The following is a 20171-nucleotide window of genomic DNA, read 5'->3' as shown; positions in this document are numbered from 1 at the left end:
TATACATGTGTAACAATATTCTTCTTCTACTGAACCTAATTTTACTGTATTCGATTTGCAATGAATATGTGTGCATCCTTTTCCAAAACTAGGTAAGCTCCAAAAACCAAGTGTCCCTACACCGCAAACCACAGCCAAGCAAACACGCGCGTAAAAAAGACAAACAAACTGCAACATGTTGGCAACTTAATGCCTACATAACAACATATATCCCTGAAAAGCAATGACTCAGCGCTTGTTATATTTGTTATCAGGCAACAACCATAGGCCTAACTAAAAAGACAAATATTTTGTTGCATTAGGTTAAAGAGAAAATGTCCGGAAGAAGACATTCTATTAAAAGCATGGAATTTAAAAAGTGGCCAGGAGAATATTGCTGACTCTTCGCAGTTCAGTCTAGTCATGTTTTGAAAATTAAAGAGCTCCCTGATGCGTCACAGTTCAGTGCTCAATTTCGTCACTATGACAGGAATACCATAGGAACAGTGTTTATTTGTTCGTAGAAGGGTGTAGAAAATGCATTTAATGGCGAGAAACATTGAACTGAACACGTGGTGGTCATGATTAATTGTATCACAATGACGTTGAGCTAGTGGCGTTGCCTTACAGATGATACATTATAGAGTATATGTGTTTGTTTCAGTGTAAAGATATGGTGTTCATGAGTAAAAAATATATTAAATTTGATCTTACATGTAAAACAATGTAAAACAAACAAATTTTCTCTTTATTTCATGTTTGACTAAACTTTCCCAGTTTCTTACCATTGAAAATTATATTTGATATTTTTTAGAGTGAAAATATCAAATATATTTCGATTTAATATTTGGATAATTCACCGAAAAAAATGTTATAAAGTTAATAATTCGCATGCTCTGAAATCTGTGTGTTACATATTGACATTTAATATGTTCTTATCCGTCATAATTTAAACTATTTCGCTGAAAAGGACCAAAAATAAAGATATTAGATCAATTTTCGGGTGTCTATTGAACATCTATTGCATTTTATTGTATATAGCTCATGGAAAATTTCAGAATTTTTTTTATGCAACGTTAACAGATATTCTTGCATAAAACTACTTTTTAAACTGGATCCGCCTATGTATAAACGGGAGAAAATCATGTGCAAGCAAGGCAATTCACGTGCTGTTAATACATGATTTTTATTTTTGAAATGCTTTGCCATGAACGTATGTATGTATTTCTGCGTAGACTGATATTTGGCATCTGCGTCTTGTTTCTTCCACAATAACCTCTTCTTGTAGCATTATTGATACAATGTAATCCATAGTATGTTTAGCTGTATCAGTTTCCGACCCCAAACGTACTGCCCCCATCAATGTACGCACTAGTTTTCTTAGAGTTTACTCTCTTTACAAAGCGTCCGTTCAGTTATTGTAAATAACTGTGAATAAATAAGTATCGCGTGTAACTTGTGCTATTGCTCTTTTTTAGGTATTATATTAATGATTTTTGTTAGTTCCACTCGGTATGTTTACCTGAGTTTTCGCAGATTTCATATAATAAACCTCGAAAGCTAGTCACTTCCTTCGTACCCATCCGAACTATAAATGTGTTCGTACTCAAAATAATTCGAAAGTAAAGTTATTATTCTTAAAATTGTGTTCTTGATAATCAAATTTTTCAGTTATATACAAAATTATGGGTAATTTAACGTTTATAATAACTAGAAATAAAAATAAGATGATCAAAAACCTTCAAATTACGCTTTTTATGTTTACCGTTTCCAAGAACAACCGAATGGTAACTAAAAATGCACCGGAATCGTAAAGCCATCACATACGAAAACAATGCTTTTGTCGTCGTGTTACGTTTTTTATGCAAGAATATCGACAATACACGTTTGTTTTGTGTTTTAACGTCTGCAGAAGCCCGCGGGATTGTTTGTGACCGAGACAAACGATCCTGCGGGCTTCTGCAAAACAAACGTGTATTATCCCTGCATTCTGTCCAATGTGAAATCAGTAAACAGTATGCTTCATACATATCGGACGTCACATGATGCAAATCCGATTTATATAGACTACATAGACAGATGTCCATATTTAACCTGGAAAACATTGTTTTTAGCCCCGGGTCTTTTTGTAGATGTAACATGTTTTCTTCTTGTACGCTTCATTGTGCAACAATTGCATAGGCGTAGGAGCAGGGGGGCCAGCGGGGGCCAGCCCCCACCCCTCGCCCCCAAAGCTAGGAGAGGGGGGGCCAAAGTATAGTTTAGCCCCCCGAATATTTTGGAAATGAGATATAAATTGCAGTCTAATATAACATTTACTTAGCATCATATAATTCTTTTCAACCTGATTTCTGATTTGCATTTGGCCTTCCCTTGTATTCTGACTAAAAATGTCTCTTTCCGTAGTGTGAGTGCTGAAATCTGTACGCGCCACGCCAAGAATTGTTTACATTTTATAAAAATAATATATCATTGAGCGCAATCACTACAGTTCCGGTTTGAGCGTCTGCAAAATCAATGTAGGCCTAACTATTAAGCCTGTTTACGCATGTAAACGTTATGTATTTTTTTGTTTTTCATTGTCCATTCAAGGGAAATGATATTTCCACTACTTTATACCACAATTAGACAAATGCAGGGCTAATTGATTGTATGTCCAGGGCTTCAACAGAAGAATGTAAAAAAATGGCACACTTAATTAGAACAATATATAATATGACTGATTAAGACAGTTCAGTGCCTATTCGTATGTGTATCATCAGAATAACTCAATGATTGCTAAAACATAAAGGTTTGAGAGGCCTATGGCCCAATTAATCCCTGTACAAGGCTTTGAGTCTTTGTCACGAATAATGCACCGAGGATACCTTGCCGCTACACGCCCCCCCCCCCCCCCCCACAAACCGCCGGTCGAAAAGGTTTGCCCCCCCCCCCCCCCCCCAAAGTTAAACTCTCTCCTACGCCCATGAATTGTTACAGCTGACATGACTTAATCCTGTAAACGCTTATGTGAACATTTTTCAGAGTTCAATGACATACAAAAATTAATGAACAGATTTCTGTTCTCTTTCGACAAGATTTCTCATTAAATTTATTTGAGACTATTTATCACATCTTTTGACATAACGAACACATATCATATTAGAATGATGACGTCATAACACAGTTTAGAATTTAAATTGTGAAATTTTGTCACTAAATAATTGCAAATAATATAGAATTAACGCATATAAAGTATCAGGATACTACTTTTGTTTTCAAAGACAAGTGCTAACAATGAATTTATATACGCCTGTTAACCTACGTGCTTTGGCTATGCTGCGGCGTAGCACGTAGTTGTTATTTGCGTTTGAGGCCTAACTATAGTAAAGGAACCAGCGTGGGAGGCATCTGGTCTAGTCGCGTAATGGCGGACAGGTTTTTGAACACTAATTTTTCACTTGGCATGGCCACAGAGGTCTAAATTAAAGCTGGTTGCTGTTTAAATTTCATTGTGGATATATTTTTGACATTTTGGTAGGAAAAATGGGAGAGGAGGTTGTATTTGGTGAAACTCAATTTTGGTATGAGTAGTAATTCCAGGTCACAGCAGTGTGATTTTGTTGTGATTTTACAGTAAGCAAATGTGACAAGAGAAATGTCTATAAGAAGATACATGATCCCTACTTTTCTCTTCGTTTTATATAAGATTTATCATACCCTTTCAAATGAGGTAAGGATTTCTTCTCTGAAATGGGTCTAGCTATGTTTGGTAGCTCTTTAAAAAAGAGAGTCGGTTTTACAAAGAATATATATGGAATTCTATACCTTGATGAAAATCTCGTCTAACGTTATTTGAAGTAAGTCGTGTTAGAATTGAAATAATAAGTGTCTAAATAAGGTTTATCGTAGAATAAACCTCGTTTGTCGTTCTTATTCGTAGAAATATATCGTGATGTATTCATACACATAAGAACTCCAAACTCGGGATTTTGATACCTATTATTTCTTAAAGAAATTGTAGTTTTTAGATTATTAAAATGGTAAACAGCAGCCTACAGTTAATACATACATTAACATAGATTATCGAAAAGTATAACTATTAGATCAAGATATTACTAGGCAGAGTTTTACCACATTTGCCGGAAAAGTAGCTTAAAGTGTATCCACACATTCAAACAAAAACAAACAATTACACAGATAATACATTTCACTTAAATACTTTTTCTTTCCTTTTTTAAAGTTTTTTTGTTTAGATTCTGACTACATCAGCAGGGCATAATCCTCGTGTTATTACAAATATTAATATAATTTATCAACATAAGTTTATAAAGTAACAAAGAAGAACAGTTACTATACGTACAAACACGGCAAACATCAAGTCAATAAGACCACACATTACACCACAAAGGAAAGGCACCTGACGGTCCAGTATGCAAATAGAAAAGTCCGCCCATCGCGGCAGAAACGAAAATGTTGCAGGCTCGGTTTGACTAAGCAAGGCAAACATTTCATGGAAACCATCCTTCAATTAATAAAGTATTTAACATACATGTTAATATAAAATGCAGTCTATACACTTGGAAGCGTTATCAATCCAAATCAAAGGCGATAACTCGCAGAGTTTTCTGGAAATCAGTTTTGAGTAAATACAAAGTAGCGGATTGACAAAAAAGAAAATGAAGTTTTCAATCAATGCAATGATTCTTCTATCTTTATTTGCAGGAAACCTCTTATAACTGGAAACATATAAAAAATAGTATAAATTTAAGCATTCATACAGTAGCAGAGATATCAGTAAAATGTTCAGGGACAATAGCGTTGGTCATACTGCTTTGATTTTTTTAAAACATGCAGCGTAGTATATAGCTATGAGTAAATAGATACAAGGACACACGGACGAACAGACAAAACTGTACCTCTGCTTTTCGCAGAATATTTCCCAAAAGGTGTTCGTATTTTGGCATGATCTCATTTAATATGAAATATCAAAATAGGTCAGACATCAAATTTACCGAAAAACTTCAGAAAAGACCTTTGTCTCCCGTACAAATAGTTTCAACATCAAAAACAAGTTTTGCTTACATTTTTTCCGTCGAAAGTAACACATAAATTGACTCTATAGTAACGCTGAATGGCTTTCTCGTGTCGATCTCAAGTTCGACAGCATTTCCTTACTGAAACTGTGCAACATTTTTCGGCACTGAATCAAATGAAATAACGTCTCTATAAACTTGTATCCTTAAGAAATTGCCATTGAACGTTGTGTAGTACCACAAAAGTGTGAGTTCTTCAAAACAAATCTGATCATGACATGCAAAAGTGGCATAAATGACGTCATAAAAATCAAATACTAAATTGATACTTTAGCACATCTTTTCAACAGAAACATGATCAGTATAGATTAAATCTAATGAAACGTTTCGTGGTTCCCTGTAGTGGTTGATTTAAATTTTGATAACATTTCCTTTCTGAAACTTTCCTTGCTTTTTCGGCAGCGGAGAACGTGAAATAACGTCTCTTTAAAGTTGTATCCTTTAAGCACGTACAAAAAGAAATTGCAACTGAACGTTGTGTAGTACCACATAAGTGTGAGTTCTTGAAGAAAGAAAAAACGTGGAGTGATGGTGATAGTGTTTGATGTTGCAGAAACAATCAAATTGTGAAGTCTCATTATATGGGAGGGAAGGTTCAGTAATAAGAACATGGATGAAACAAGAAGTAATCTTTTTGTCACTCGTATTTGTGATCTGTGTCCGAAATGTCCAAAACCGTTTCGCTGAAGTGCGGAGGAATAAGGCTGTTGTGAAGATCTTTGTTCAAGATGCCGAGTTCTGATTCTTCTTTCGTTTGATTCCATTGAAGAACTGTTAGAAGATAAAGATCTTAAAGAAAGACTTTCTCGTCTCTCTGGACTGTTGAAAACAGCTCTTACTATCAATGCATTTAGCACAGTAATTAGTATAAATGGAATAACCATTGTCAAAAACGTATCTATCCACACTACAATGTTCAACAATTTATAATGCTCGGTTTTAAACATACATTTCAAGGAACTATTCCACTGCTTCATTTCAAACATCCAGAAAGTGAATATGTACAAAACAATAGCTGTTAATGTTAGAACTACTACAATTACCTTTTGCCGAAATGAGTTACATATGTATTTACATTTGAGTGGAAAATAAATAGCAAGAAACCGTTCACATGTGAATCCTACTATAAACCAAACACTCAGAAAACTTGTCACATATGTAATGAATATCAGAAGTTGGCAAGCCAAGTCAACTGTAAGAAAAGCATGGCATTCTCCGTCCATCCAAGTTATCAGCAAACCAAACAAGAAAGTATTGTCCACTATAGCCAGAGCCGCCTGGAACACAGAACAAGGTGATTTTCTCATACGTCTTGACAAGAACACCATCAGTGACAGAGTGTTTCCAACCAACCCGACTCCAGCTATCACAGGAATAACAACACTTCTCATAACTTGTGCTGCTTTGATCCATGGGGAATGGACATTCTCGGATATTTGGTGACCGTCAAAACTACTGTTGTCACTGACATTATGCGTCACGTTAAAATCCATGCAGATCGTTTGTTAAACTCGAAATCAAAATGATGCCATTCAATTTGTGTAATTTTTTCACTGAATTAAACATCAAGTCATTTCCTTCACTTACTTTTAAATGATATTTAATTTCTAATTATTTTTCTGTCTAGACACCTAAAATATACAGTCCCATCTGTCGCAGTGGTTTCCTATTTTCTAGACATTATTTCTATGTTATTTGTAGAAAATAAATCATTCTAAAGGCAACAATGTGATATTGATTACAACAGGCATTAAGAGTCTTGTTTAATAGGGTGATATCTGAAGCATATGTTTATGATTATCGTACTAGCATTTTCATAAAACCCTTGATGTCTAAATTTTTGTTACCCTTGTTATTTATCCTTTATTATACTTGCTACAGTTTTTGGTATCCCTTGGCAGTCTGGTCATGTATAAACAGTAGATTTCAGTCATCATATGGAGCAAACATGAAAGGTAAATATTAAGCTGCCAGTAATATAAAGTCTTTCCAATCAAGCTCAGTTTGAGCACATATCCTATGGTATTTTGTGCAAATTTCACGTATTACCGTATAAATGTGCTTTGCTTAAAATGATGCAAAATCGCAAGATAAACCATTAACAAAACAAAAACTGAAATTACGAATGAACGAATGAATGAATGTGGATATAGTGAGTCTGGATATTTATGAACATCTGGATATTTATGAACATCTGGATATTTATGTACATTTCATTGTTGTCATTCAATCTAATCTGATTAGTCTTATTTACATACATTATATCTTGGCAGTCCGAATTCGTTTCCTTTGCTCAAACTACATGCAGCAAAACGCTATTCCCAAAGCAACAACTGTTAGTCGGTAGATATCTATTAATCCAAATGTAAGAAACCGGGGATCAGAATGACTGTAAATACCGCTCTGTGTCTGTACTAGTAGAGGATGAATGGTAAAGGGCGTTATATAAATCGGGTATAATAATGATGATAATAATAATAAATATAAGTTATAATTGCCGTTTGTTTTTTCCATTTATGTATCATACCAATTATATAATACTATTAAAATGTATGACTGTGTTTAAGGTGTATGCGCAGAGGCATGGCATTTGGCATTCACTCCCCAAACTGATTAATTTACTAGATGAATATCAACCCATAAATGAATTCCCTCTTTCTCAAGTAGTGAACAACAGTGCAATAGAATATTAAACAAAAGTCAATCGTTTACGCTTTATTAATCTCAGTTTCACCACATTATACCTAACACATATAAATGATATTTTTTAAGAACTCAAACCTACAAATATAAAGTTTATACACTAAGTAATGATAACAAATGGTACATAGCCTCTCTGATACAGATATTTGCTTTAAGACCTAATCATTAATAGAAAGACGTTGACTCGTTATCATTGAGATTTAGTGAATATGCTAAGATAATATTTATGTATAAATTTGATTCAATGACATAAGATTTGTGAGTGAATTGTTGAAAGCATATTTTAGAATGTTTTGTTGGATTATATTTTTCATTATACGATATTGTTATCATATAAACAGTTTGGCAATCAAGACATGGTCAATTTTGTTTTAAGAACAGTGTTGTGATCAGATAGCAATGAAACTGAAACTCTTCTGCTCTTCAGTTCATCCGAAGCCAAGTAAAACTATTGATAAGCTCTACATTTGTATACATCATTTACTATATTGATTCAATATGGCATATACTTTACATTTTCTTCCATCTTGATAACATACCGTTTTGTTATTGAGTTCTCTTTGTTTTAAATTTGCTTTCTGTAACAACTTGTTTTCATTTCAACTGTGCCTATATACCTAGATCCAAACATTTTTTCTACATAATTCACAGGCTTTTTTATGTCTATGTTTCCTGCAACAGAGGATAGCACAGCCATCTCGTGCTTTGTTTGATTTTTGTCGTATACTTTTATAAAGCATCAGATATATGATTTGACCATTTCTAAAACATCAATTGTAATTAAGTACGCTTTTCTCATGTCTAGAGGTAAGAATGCATGAATATTAAACTGCCTAATGAAATCTTGTGCTCTAAGCCTACAATATTTTTTTCACAGTGGTCTGAATTTTCCAAAAAAAATGTAAGTTTTTCTTTTTAATTATTCAGAAAGAATTTTGAGTAATATTTTCGGATATTGAAATTTGTTGCACTTAATTGCATACATATATCTAAAATAAGTGAAGCATTCTAGAAGTTTCTACTTTTCATACATTGACAACTCTCTAAAACACTTCTTATATTCTGTCTATTGGGATGCTTATACCCTATACTTGTGTACAACAGGCCTTCAACTTTAGTTGCTAACTTACCATCTCCCTTAGAATTTGGGCGGCAGGTAGAAAGTAGCCAACCGAATCACACGAATCACACGAAAACGGTAGTTTACATCCAGTTTAACACTGTGCTATAGTAGCTTTTCTTATGCTGTTTGCGTTTTGGTACGACAGAACGTTGTAGAATACCAGCATGTCAAAACTGATTGACACAATAGGGTTATTATAACAATAGCTCAATCTGGGATGCTAAACAACGTTGGCGTAATAATATCAAAGACAATTCTTTCCGCGAGATAGCACGCGCAAGCTGACGTCATTCACAAAATAAACATTAACAAAATGGCTTCCCTTGGTCATTTTTTTTTTCCTTCAAAATATGACGCCAAAATTAAAAAAGAAAACATATGTAAAGCTTAAACTAATTTTTCGGATGGTTAAAATCAAAACTGAATCGACACGACCATATTATTTTTCACTGGATTCAACGATATTTCAAATAAATTCATCGCACGGCAAATTACAATTGAACGTTGGCGGGTCTTTCTGGCTGTTCTATTTAGATGTTGAAAAGACCGATGTCCTCACATTTATTTGGATAAACATAGATAGCAAAATATTTATTTTTTATAGCAAGCTTAAGTAAAATATATATACAGTAACTGAATGTTATTTTGTACACTAATACGAGTACCACATTGGGACTAGTTGCAAATCATCCAAAAAATACTTTGTTAATAATCTCTACTTCATAATTAACCTACATATATAATATAAACTGTTTATAATTTTTTGTACAATTACTTGATAATCCTGGTGACATGTAGGTCCAATGGGCCGGGTGCTATACCTTTCAATTATATGCTATGTATTATGTAATTATGTTTTATTCATGTTCATGTCACAATAATAGACACTATCTGATATTTACAGTTGTCAGTCGTACAGTCAAAATGATGCTGAAGATAGAATATAATTAAAGAAAGTAAGAAGACAAATCAAATTACATCGATATTCAAATTTATATCAATCACATTATTTGCCAGGAAAATGACCATTACGGCACACATTTTATAATTGCTTTACTGCATGCTTCTTCGTTGAGAACTTTATACCTGTTTGACTAGCTACAAATTAACTGATTTTTGTAAATAAAAGTATTGAAGTATTGTCTGATGTAATGATTATGTACGTTACCTACAAGACAGTACTCCCTCAACACAAGACAGTACTCCTTCAACACAAGACAGTACTCCCTCAACACAAGACAGTACTCCCTCAACACAAGACAGTACTCCCTCAACACAAGACAGTACTCCCTCAACACAAGACAGTACTATCAATGTTAGATATTCGTAACAGTTCAACTTATTTATATTAAAGATATGAAAGGGAGCTACATATTTCAAAATCAGTAATTTACATTACTCTTTATTGGATTTTGTTATATCTAAATAGAAAGGGACAGATATTATGATGCAGCATCTGTTATCAATTCGTCGTAATGTTGTTATAATGTTGTTAAGGTATTGTCAGTAAATAAAGGTAATATAAAACATAACTGTATATCCTCATAATATCTTAACACTGGGTGAAGGTATCCTATATATATATTAATTTATAGCATCTAAATATTTGTCAGGATTTTCTTAAGAATATTGTTACTTTATTTTGAAAAGGTATTTCATTTTACTTCTTGCAAGGACAATATTTACTCAAAGCGTGAGTAGTACTTGTATGTACAATTCTACAGTGGTTACTTTGACTTACAACTTTGATTAGCAAGCTAAATACTAAGCTACATACGAACAGATTTTCTGAAATTTGCAATATATACAAAGTTTTATTGACGATGCTTTTGTCAGATGTTGGCTCTCTGTAAAAAAATAGCAAAACTCAGATACGGTATTCCATATTTTCTGAATTTTATGCCTGGTATATGAAATGTTGACAATAGTTTTGTGTTAACATAAGCTTATTAAACCAGGGTTGACAACTGTTTTGCGCATTTATTGATTTTACCAAAGCTTTTGATTCTGTTGTTCGGAATAACCTTTGGTTGGAAATGGTTAAACTGTGTATACGTGGTAACATCGTGAACATAATACGTTCTATGTACACATCCGTTAAATCTAGAATTAAATACTTAATAGATTAATTAAGTAAAGATGACTACGAATGTACACTTAGCGTACGACAAGGAGAGTGTATGTTTCCCTTTCTTTTTTGATGTTTTTTAAACAATTTTGGAGGAAAATTTCATTCAAAATTAGTTGGATGGAGTAGATGATGTTATGTTTAAAATACTCTAGATTTTATATGCGGATGATATTGTTATTTTTGCCAGCAGTAGAGAGATCTAGTTATTTGACAGATGAAAATTGACAGTTAATACTGCCAAAACAAAAATATGACATTTAAAAAAGGTGGCAGACTACCAAGTAAATTAGTGTTTAATTACAAAGATAATAAGACTGATATTGTAACTAGATTTACATACTTAGGTATAGTATTAAGGAGGTAGGTTACCTTGTTACAAGGGTAAATTCAAATTAGTTGAACCGCAGCATTCTTTTGTATTTCGTATAATATGAAGTTTTAACTGCTACAATCTCAATTTCGTTTGTCTCTGTCCCTTCAAGTTAAATTTTTATCCAGGTTTGAAGAACATGACCCTCCAAAGGTATTTCATATTGAAAGAAGAAGGAAAATACGGATATTTAACACTTTTCAGTGTATTTTAGTTTCATCGATATCCGTAGAAGTCTGCATAATTGATAATTTTACTAATATGCACGTTAGCTTTCTAATATAAGCTTAAAATGTATATGTCGCGGGGCTCGTGTTTCCATGGTAACGCATTTTCTCTCATTTTTAAACAACAATGCATAAAAATAGGGGTTTTCGACGGCCTCAGTGCCATTTTGTTAATGACCAACATGGAATATTTGGGTAATATTATTAGTAAAATACTAAGCACTTTACATGGTACCCTATTTTTCTTAAAGTTTGAAGTAACCATGGCCACAGAGATGTTTAAAATAGCTTATATCTTGCTTTTTGTCCTAATTTTTTATAAAAAGTATTGAATAAGATTATCTTTCTAGTTGATGTAGCTTTAAAACATATTATTTCTAACGTAAGTTATATTTTCGTGTTATTTGCATTTATTCAAACAAATTTCACAGCTTAGAATACTTACAGCAGTACCCCTCCTCCGGAATTTTTCATGGAAAAATCATTCAGAATGCTGCTTTTATTCTCATGGATATTGTTGAAATGAAAATAAAAAGCCGAATCTGTGTTTCTTAAATAGACCAGTGTCAACGCTTTTAAATTTTACATTTAGATACATAGGTCAGGGGCTTCGTTTCCATGGTAACATCAATTAAATTCAAGAAACCACAATTTTCTACTGAAATTGCAACAATTTTAGATCTTAGTTTTAGTACATAAGTAACAAATTTTCAACGGAACCTGAAGAAAATAGGTATTAGAAATCAAACTAGATTTTTTTTATTTGAAAATGGCCGTAACAAGTAACCTTTCACCCAACTATATTCCAAATAACATTGCTTATCATCATCCAGTTTCTTACATTCCGCATAACATTTCAATATATCTACATAAAAGAAGCAAAATATTGATTATTATTCAGAGCAAATGACTCATAAAAATATTTCAGCAAATAATGGTTATTTGAAAATAGTTAAAGTAAAGAAAATGCACAGAATTACGTACTTTCAAGATAAAAGTTATTAATTCTGCGCGGTAACTGACACGTAACGTCATGACGTCAATGACGTCATTTTAAAGCAACATTGTTTTGAAGCGTTACTGCGGCTATTTATTCATTATTTCTGCATTATTAAACCATAAAGCATCAGATCGAAGACGGGTTCATGATTAATTTTCAGGAGAATGAATATACAGACACATTTAGTTTGTCGTAAACGCCGTCGTAAATCGTCACGTTAGCTTCCGGTTGGACATGCGCACATACAAATATGAAGGTAACCTACCTCCTTAACAATGGGTAACACAAAATTCCATCGTTGGGCAAGCAACGAAAGCTATTTTCAAACTGAGGAAATACCTCTTTACCACAGATAAACTTATAATGCCTACTGCACACAAATAATTAAACACTGAAAGTGCTGACAGCAAGGGGTTCATTGCAGATCATGGATGTCAGTTGGACAGCACCTTGTTTTGAACTATATACTGAAGTGGAACAAACAAGATAGTATACACAATGAAATAATAGTCAATTACCAAAGTTATGAAGCATACAAACAAAATGTACCGGGTATGTGTAATAGAAATTTGTTTTAGGGCACCGAGTTTTGCCACAGGCCTAATCATATGTTTGATTAATAAAATGTTTTGATACTGTTGATCATGATACTGTGTGCAGTAAACTAACGATAATGGGCGTTAAAATGTTGAATAATTTGTGTCAAACAATGTATAGCTGAAAACCTTTTACGTTGTGGGGTTCCAACAGGAAGCATTCTTAGTTTTCTTTTATTCTTATGCCATGAAAATGGCATGCTTATTAGCATAGATCGTTAATGTAGATAAATTGTATATGCTGATAACAGTGCAATACTTTAAGATCATAAAGATCCCTTTTCTTTGAAAAGCGTTAGAAGCTAGTCTCTCTTGCATCTTGGAAAACCCGAGTTAGTTATTTTTTTTAGACAACGCGCACATTAAAACAAATTAAAGATTTCAAAATGGTTTGTAAAGGACGTACTTTTAGTCCATACAGGCAGTAATGTATATAGGACTTGATCAATATTTTAGTAAGGTAAATTTCCGACTTAGATTTATGCATAGACAAGCTAGGATTTTAAAAGTAGAAAATGTTCGTAGTGACTATTCGTGTTCTGCACTGAAACAATCTGATTTTTTTTTACATTTTTTGTGACTTTGATAGTACTTAGTTCATAAAATAATATATTTTTGTACAATGAACTGATTTATTTTATACAATGCTACAATAGTATGGTTGATGAATAGGATTTAATTCCCTTGAAAATGTCGGAGAACAGGAGAATTACAAAGCTAACTCCATTTTCATTCAACGTTTCGACTATTTTTATTAGTCTTCTTCAGGAAGTAAACAAATATGATATGAAATAAACAACGTCATGAATATATGACGTCATAAAAGATGACGTTACGTTACAAACATTTTGGCGTAAAAATTACAATGTACAATAGGCTACATAATGTTTACACAAAAGTATATCTAAAGTACTGTTTAAAGTATATTATGACAAAAAATAAAATTAAAAGTGGTTATACTTAATACATAGTAAGATTATAGACATTATTTAAAATAATAATGTTAATAATCATAACAACAGTAAGTACAGGATCACAAAGATACGAAATCACTGGGTAAATTGTGTTATAGACAAAAAAAGAAAATACCAGCAAAAACATTACTAACTGACATTAAGAAAACCACAGCTTGTGTTACATAACAGAAAACACTATGAAGTGAAGAGACTTATGAAAAATTATACATTACTTTTGAATTCATTCCTTTTGGAAAAATAGTATCTAGTTTGTGAATCCAGTAAGTTTCCTTTAGAAGCCTCCTCATATCATCTTGGATAACATCAATAGGCATAAAGCTAAAGTCATTTAAGCTATGACCATTTTGATTAAAATGAGTTGCTACATGACTAGAAAATGCAGGATTGATAAAACTTGTAATATCAAAACGATGTTTATTCATGCTGGCTAGTTTGGCCTACATATTGCATTTTACACTTCTTACATGTTATTAGATATATTACATCTGAACTTTTACAAGTTGCATTATTCTTAAGCTTGAAAGTTTCTTACACTGAGAACTATTAAAACTATCACTTTCAGTAATGTAAGAATAATGTGAACATCTTGAACGATTACATTTAGACGAAGTAAAATTAACATCAGACAACATATGAAAGTCAGTTTTAACTAGAATGTCCTTCAAATTCTTAGGACGTTTAAAAGCCATGGTAGGTTTACACGAATGTAACATTTTAACAGCAGGATTATCTGACAACTGAAGTAAATCCCAGTTTTTGTTAATAATGTTGCCAATATTAGGAAGAAAATGTCGGTAATGCTTCATCCTTTTTATGATTTTTAACAAATATTTCTTTGGGATCGTGGAGTCCTTTCAACATATGTGTAATAGAGTTCCGTTTAAGCCGGTGCTAGGGGACGTGAGAGGTGTTGCACATTTCATTACCTCTCATGAACAGACTCAATCAAACCGAGTCTGCTATACTTCTTCTTGGTCGCATTTTTTTTGCTTCCAAATGATCTTTCTACAGATTTTAAAATGATTTTAAATTTTGAATGTCATCTCTTCAGAATTTTGTCCGTTACATATCTATACAATAGCGCTAATGTCTCGAGAAAATGAACATGTCTTGAATAATTTATTGAAATAAGACGTCTTAATTTGTAATTCCATTGCATGAAAATTACATTTAAAATACCTTTGAAACATATATGATGTGCAGAAGTTATAATCATCAATAAATCTCACACCAACTATTTTATTTTCATTGACAATTCCACTTTCTAATGACAAGCAAAATAGGTAATAAATGTTGTCCATGCTTTAATTAAATGTACACGGAAATTTTGCCTGTAGAGGATCCTTGATATATGAAAATCTTGACACGCAATATTCAGGCCTGCCAGACAATCCTATCAAGAATTAAAGCTATAAATGTATAAATGAGAATTTTATGTCTGAGAGGACAACTATATCCTTGGGTAGACATGTAAAATGAAACATAGCCCGTTCAACTTTTAAAATATGGGACAGACAGTGTTGAAGAATAAGATCAGGTGTAATTCTAGTGCCGTTAACTAAATGCGACACACAGTGTGGACACTGTGTTGAAGAATAAGATGGTGCTATTCTAGTGCCGGTAACTAAAGGCGACACACATTCTAGACACTGTATTGAAGAATAAGATCAGGTGCTATTCTAGTGCCGTTAACTAAATGCGACACACATTGTGGACACTGTCTTGAAGAATAAGATCAGGTGCTATTCTAGTGCCGTTAACTAAATGCGCCAGACATTGTGGACACTGTCTTGAAGAATAAGACCAGTTGCTATTCTAGTAGACTGGCTCCCGTCCCTATGTTTGTTCTTATTTACATATATCAGTTTTCTTCATTAAGAGGGAAGTAACTCCAGAAGGGTGTTTCTACATTGAGATTTTTTATTGCCCCTGGCTCCGAACATAGGGACTGGTGAAAGTTGGCTACCAGTGTCTCACAAATTTGTGAGACAAATTCCCATTATTTTTTTTCAGTGACAATCTGTTGCTATTACTGTGATGTGTTACCTAAGGGTTTCATGTGCTAACCATCATTTAATGAGCCACAACTAATTTACTGATTTATGGCCTGCCCTCAGCTTTTATTGGCTTATCAGACAACAGGAATGTGCTTTTATATATTTATCAGAGGATTTTATGATCTTTAGATCAAGAATTAAATAATTTTAAACTTCACTTTTAATGATGAAATGGATGAAGCTGTAATTAAAAGTTTTAAAATATGAAAAAATAAGACCAAACCAAGAGCATGTTGTAAAAGAATATTTAAAAGGAAATTATGTTTTATTCCGTTGACCAACTGGCAGTGGCAAAAGCTTAACCCCCATTTGCATTTGATTTTTTCCATTATGACAGCACACAATGTACCATTATTGTTGAGTCACTTCATGTACCTGAAGCGACGTCCCATCCCTTACCAAAAATGTGTACATTGTCAGTGTAAATCCAGTTTTTTGTCAGTGTTTTACCATTGTATTCCCAGTGTATTTTCAGTTGTTTTCCAGCTAATTTCCAGCTTGTTATTCTGTTATCACCAGTTACCACAGTGTGTATTGAGTTTATTATCAGTGTAGTACCAGACCTGGTAACAGCATACAATAATCTGGCATTAAACTGAAAACTAACTAAAAACACACTGTATGCAAAACACTATTAAATCATGCTTGAATGAAATATTTTTAATTTCAGTACACTTTATTAACGCAATTTAAGACACATATGACAATAGACTGCAAAACTGGCATTTAACTGAAGAAAGTATGGTAATACACTGACCACACAGAACAGCTGATAATAAACGACCAATACACTAGCAATAGGAGGGATTTTGGAAAAGTTATTTCTTGTATAACCATGGTTGAGCATGTTGAACATTTTGCCATTTTTCTGATCGCTTGCTATATCTTAACACTGCATCAGTTTTAATTTAGTTCTGGCTGCTTTAAGTCGTAAAAAGCATTTCTGGCAGAAAAAGAAGATTATAACATAATCATGTTTGATGGTTGAACATGTTCATAAAACATGATTAGCTAACATGATTGTGGATACAAAAACATGTTCCAACATTAATCATGATCCATATTTCGCTATGGAAAGTGTCCACAGTCTGCCACAATGCCTAACCTATAACATACAATATCCTTTGTAATGCCACTAAGGCCAAACGTCAATTTAAATATGTATCGATAAAACCAGTGTATTGTCAGAAACATGGTAGTTTTAAAATATTAATGAACATGTAAGTTAATAGCTGTAACAGTTTTCTGCCATTGTGTATCCAGTGCATGTTCATTCTATAAACAGTTACTGGTAATACACTGACCATAGTGCACATGCATAACCAGTATTTCCTTCTTATTTCCAGTGTATGTCCATTCTGTAGCCAGTTGCTGGCAACACACTGACATTAGTGTATTACCAGTTCTTTAAATTCTTGCCATTTTGTTTCCAGAGGCTTTCCATTCTATAAGCAGTTGCTGACATCACACTGGAAATAGCACCAGTGTATTACAAGAATCCAATTTTTTGTAGTCAGTGTTATTCCATATTGTTGCCGGCCTATTGTCAGTATTGTCATGCAAAATTAGTGTGTTATCAGTTTGTTGTCAGTTGGTTGCCAGCATAATGTCATTATGCCCCTTTTCAGACTTAGAAAATCCTGGTTAAAGTAAATTTTGCATGCAAGTTCCCATCTGCATACTTGAAACTCTGTAGATATTTCAACATTTTAAAATAGGGTAATATTCCTGCTTCTGGCAAAACAATCTGAATAGTCGAGCATTGGCTGTCTTACAGACTGCTCTTGTTAAGAATAACACTCAAACACATAGACAAAAAAATATGAATAAATACAAACAGTTCATCACAGATTGTGATGAACTGATTTAAAACTGTGTGTAAAGTTTCATTAACTTTAGAACTTTAAACTATGAACTCCAGCATCTGTCATGTTGTCATTGGAAATAAAATTGAAAACAACCTACTGACTTGGTGTCATCAGCTGAAGACATCTCACTGTCGACCAAAACAGAATTCAAGGCTCGTAGCACTTTTAACATCACCAGCACCCTTCATTATTTTTATTTTTTTTCTCTTTGTTTAATAATAAAAATTTCATTTAAACCAGTGAAACAATATCAATAACCAAAAATTCTCTCAATTATGTACCAGTACAAGTCTGTTTTTATCTTGACAATGAAACAAGCGCTGTCTTTCTGTTTTCTTTCATTTCTCCACATAAAAAACACGAACTTTTTTGATGTAAAGGTTAATTTTACCACAACAGTAAACACTTTCTGTAGTTAGAGTTTTTCATATTTAACTTTTAACAAAACCTAAAAAATCATATTAAAAAAAGATCCCGAGTTTATGTTACCTCCAAATAATTATCCACATATTTTAATATTTCACACTTACATTTACTAGTAAACTGTTGAATCATGAATGCGTTCAGTATCATACTCTTCTAGAAAATAACAACATCTGATGTTTTCTCAAATGACCCTTATCAAATTGGTAAGGAGAACTTGTCATTACATTTCATAGTTAATTACTTTACAATTGATAGGATTCTCAGTAGTTAACAGTATACAGAGTTAACCTAGGATTACATTGGCCAACTTTCACCAGGCTGTATGGTTCAGCCATCAGATAAAATTGTGCTATTTTAGAGGCCTAAAATTTTCTTATAAAATGTTTCCAGTATTTATATAAAAATAACCATGCAGCCAGGGAGCCAGGCTACTATTCTAGTGCCGTTAACTAAATGTGCCACACATTCTGGACACTGTATTGAAGAATAAGATCAGGTGCTTTTCTAGTGCCGTTAACTAAATGCGCCACACATTTTGACAGTATGTTGAGGAATAAAGTTTCACGTTTTATTTACAGCAAATCGGCAATATTCTTGCCTTTGGCCATTAACAATATAATATATTGTGAAAAATGGCAAATACATATGCATAAACAGAAATGATAGTGAACATATATTATTTATACAAGTAACAAAATTAGGAAACAGTTATAGAAACAAGGGTATCGATACGGAATTTCATGGCATCTCTCGAATAGTTTGCAGTTCTAAACAAAACATTCTTATTATTTGTTGACCTAATTGTTGAAAATTTGTTTAATGACGGCCACGCAATTGGTCCTTGATATCTGTTGCGTATATCAGTGAATCTATTACAACACAAAAGAAAATGATATTCTGATTCTATAGATCTTTGATTACAAAGTTTACATAAACGATTTTTTCTATATGTACCATTGTATCTCCCAAATTCAATTTCAAGAGAATGTGAACAAAGTCTAAAACAAGTAAGTTCTTTACGTATTTTATCATTTGTTATAAGGTCTAAGTATTTTTCATAGCAAAATGACGTTTAAGTTTTCTATAGTATTCAAGTTTTGGCATATCAGAAATAGAAGCATATCAGTTTTGAATAAACTGGTTCCTTAATTATCTTTTAAATAAAGATAAATATTTTACCCTGGTGTTGATGTCTGTTAAGACATAAGAAAATCCAGTATCATTATAATTCATTTTATACATCTACACCAAGACTTGATTTTGAGGGCGAAAAACCTAGGTCATTATGTCGTGGTGGGTCTTTAATGTCCTACGTTTTCCTCACACATGAACTTTGTGCAAATCATTCTGATAATACTGGTATAATACAGCTATTCTACAAGGTGACAGGTGGACAATTTAGGCCCTTCCTGAATTAATGTTGTTTTCACAACTTCATCTGCAAACTTATTCAGTCATTCTCTTTTCAGTATAGTTTTATAAACATAGAATAATAACTATCTTACACTCTAGAAACAAAGTATGGTCTTAATTTGCCTTAAAACATCAAGTACTGTGCATACTTCTACATTAATTTAAAAATATTAATAATATATTTAGACATTAAACACATTGTCTTGGCCTTATATACTCGTTATGT

At 32.9% G+C, this 20171-nt stretch overlaps 1 protein-coding gene across 1 annotated transcript; it reads right to left on the bottom strand.

Moving 5' to 3' along the window:
• Nucleotides 1-5368: 5368 nt before the first annotated feature.
• On the bottom strand, nucleotides 5369-6547 carry LOC123538781 (neurotensin receptor type 1-like). Its single transcript, XM_045323157.2, has one exon. The coding sequence runs from the start codon at nucleotides 6545-6547 to the stop codon at nucleotides 5369-5371; it is 1179 nt and encodes a 392-aa protein (XP_045179092.1).
• Nucleotides 6548-20171: the final 13624 nt, after the last annotated feature.

The sequence above is a fragment of the Mercenaria mercenaria genome, chromosome 18 (assembly GCF_021730395.1).
Source record: "Mercenaria mercenaria strain notata chromosome 18, MADL_Memer_1, whole genome shotgun sequence".
NCBI lineage: Eukaryota > Metazoa > Mollusca > Bivalvia > Venerida > Veneridae > Mercenaria > Mercenaria mercenaria.
The sequence above is the reverse complement of the archived record's forward strand: the minus strand, read 5'-3'. Positions and strand labels throughout refer to the sequence as shown.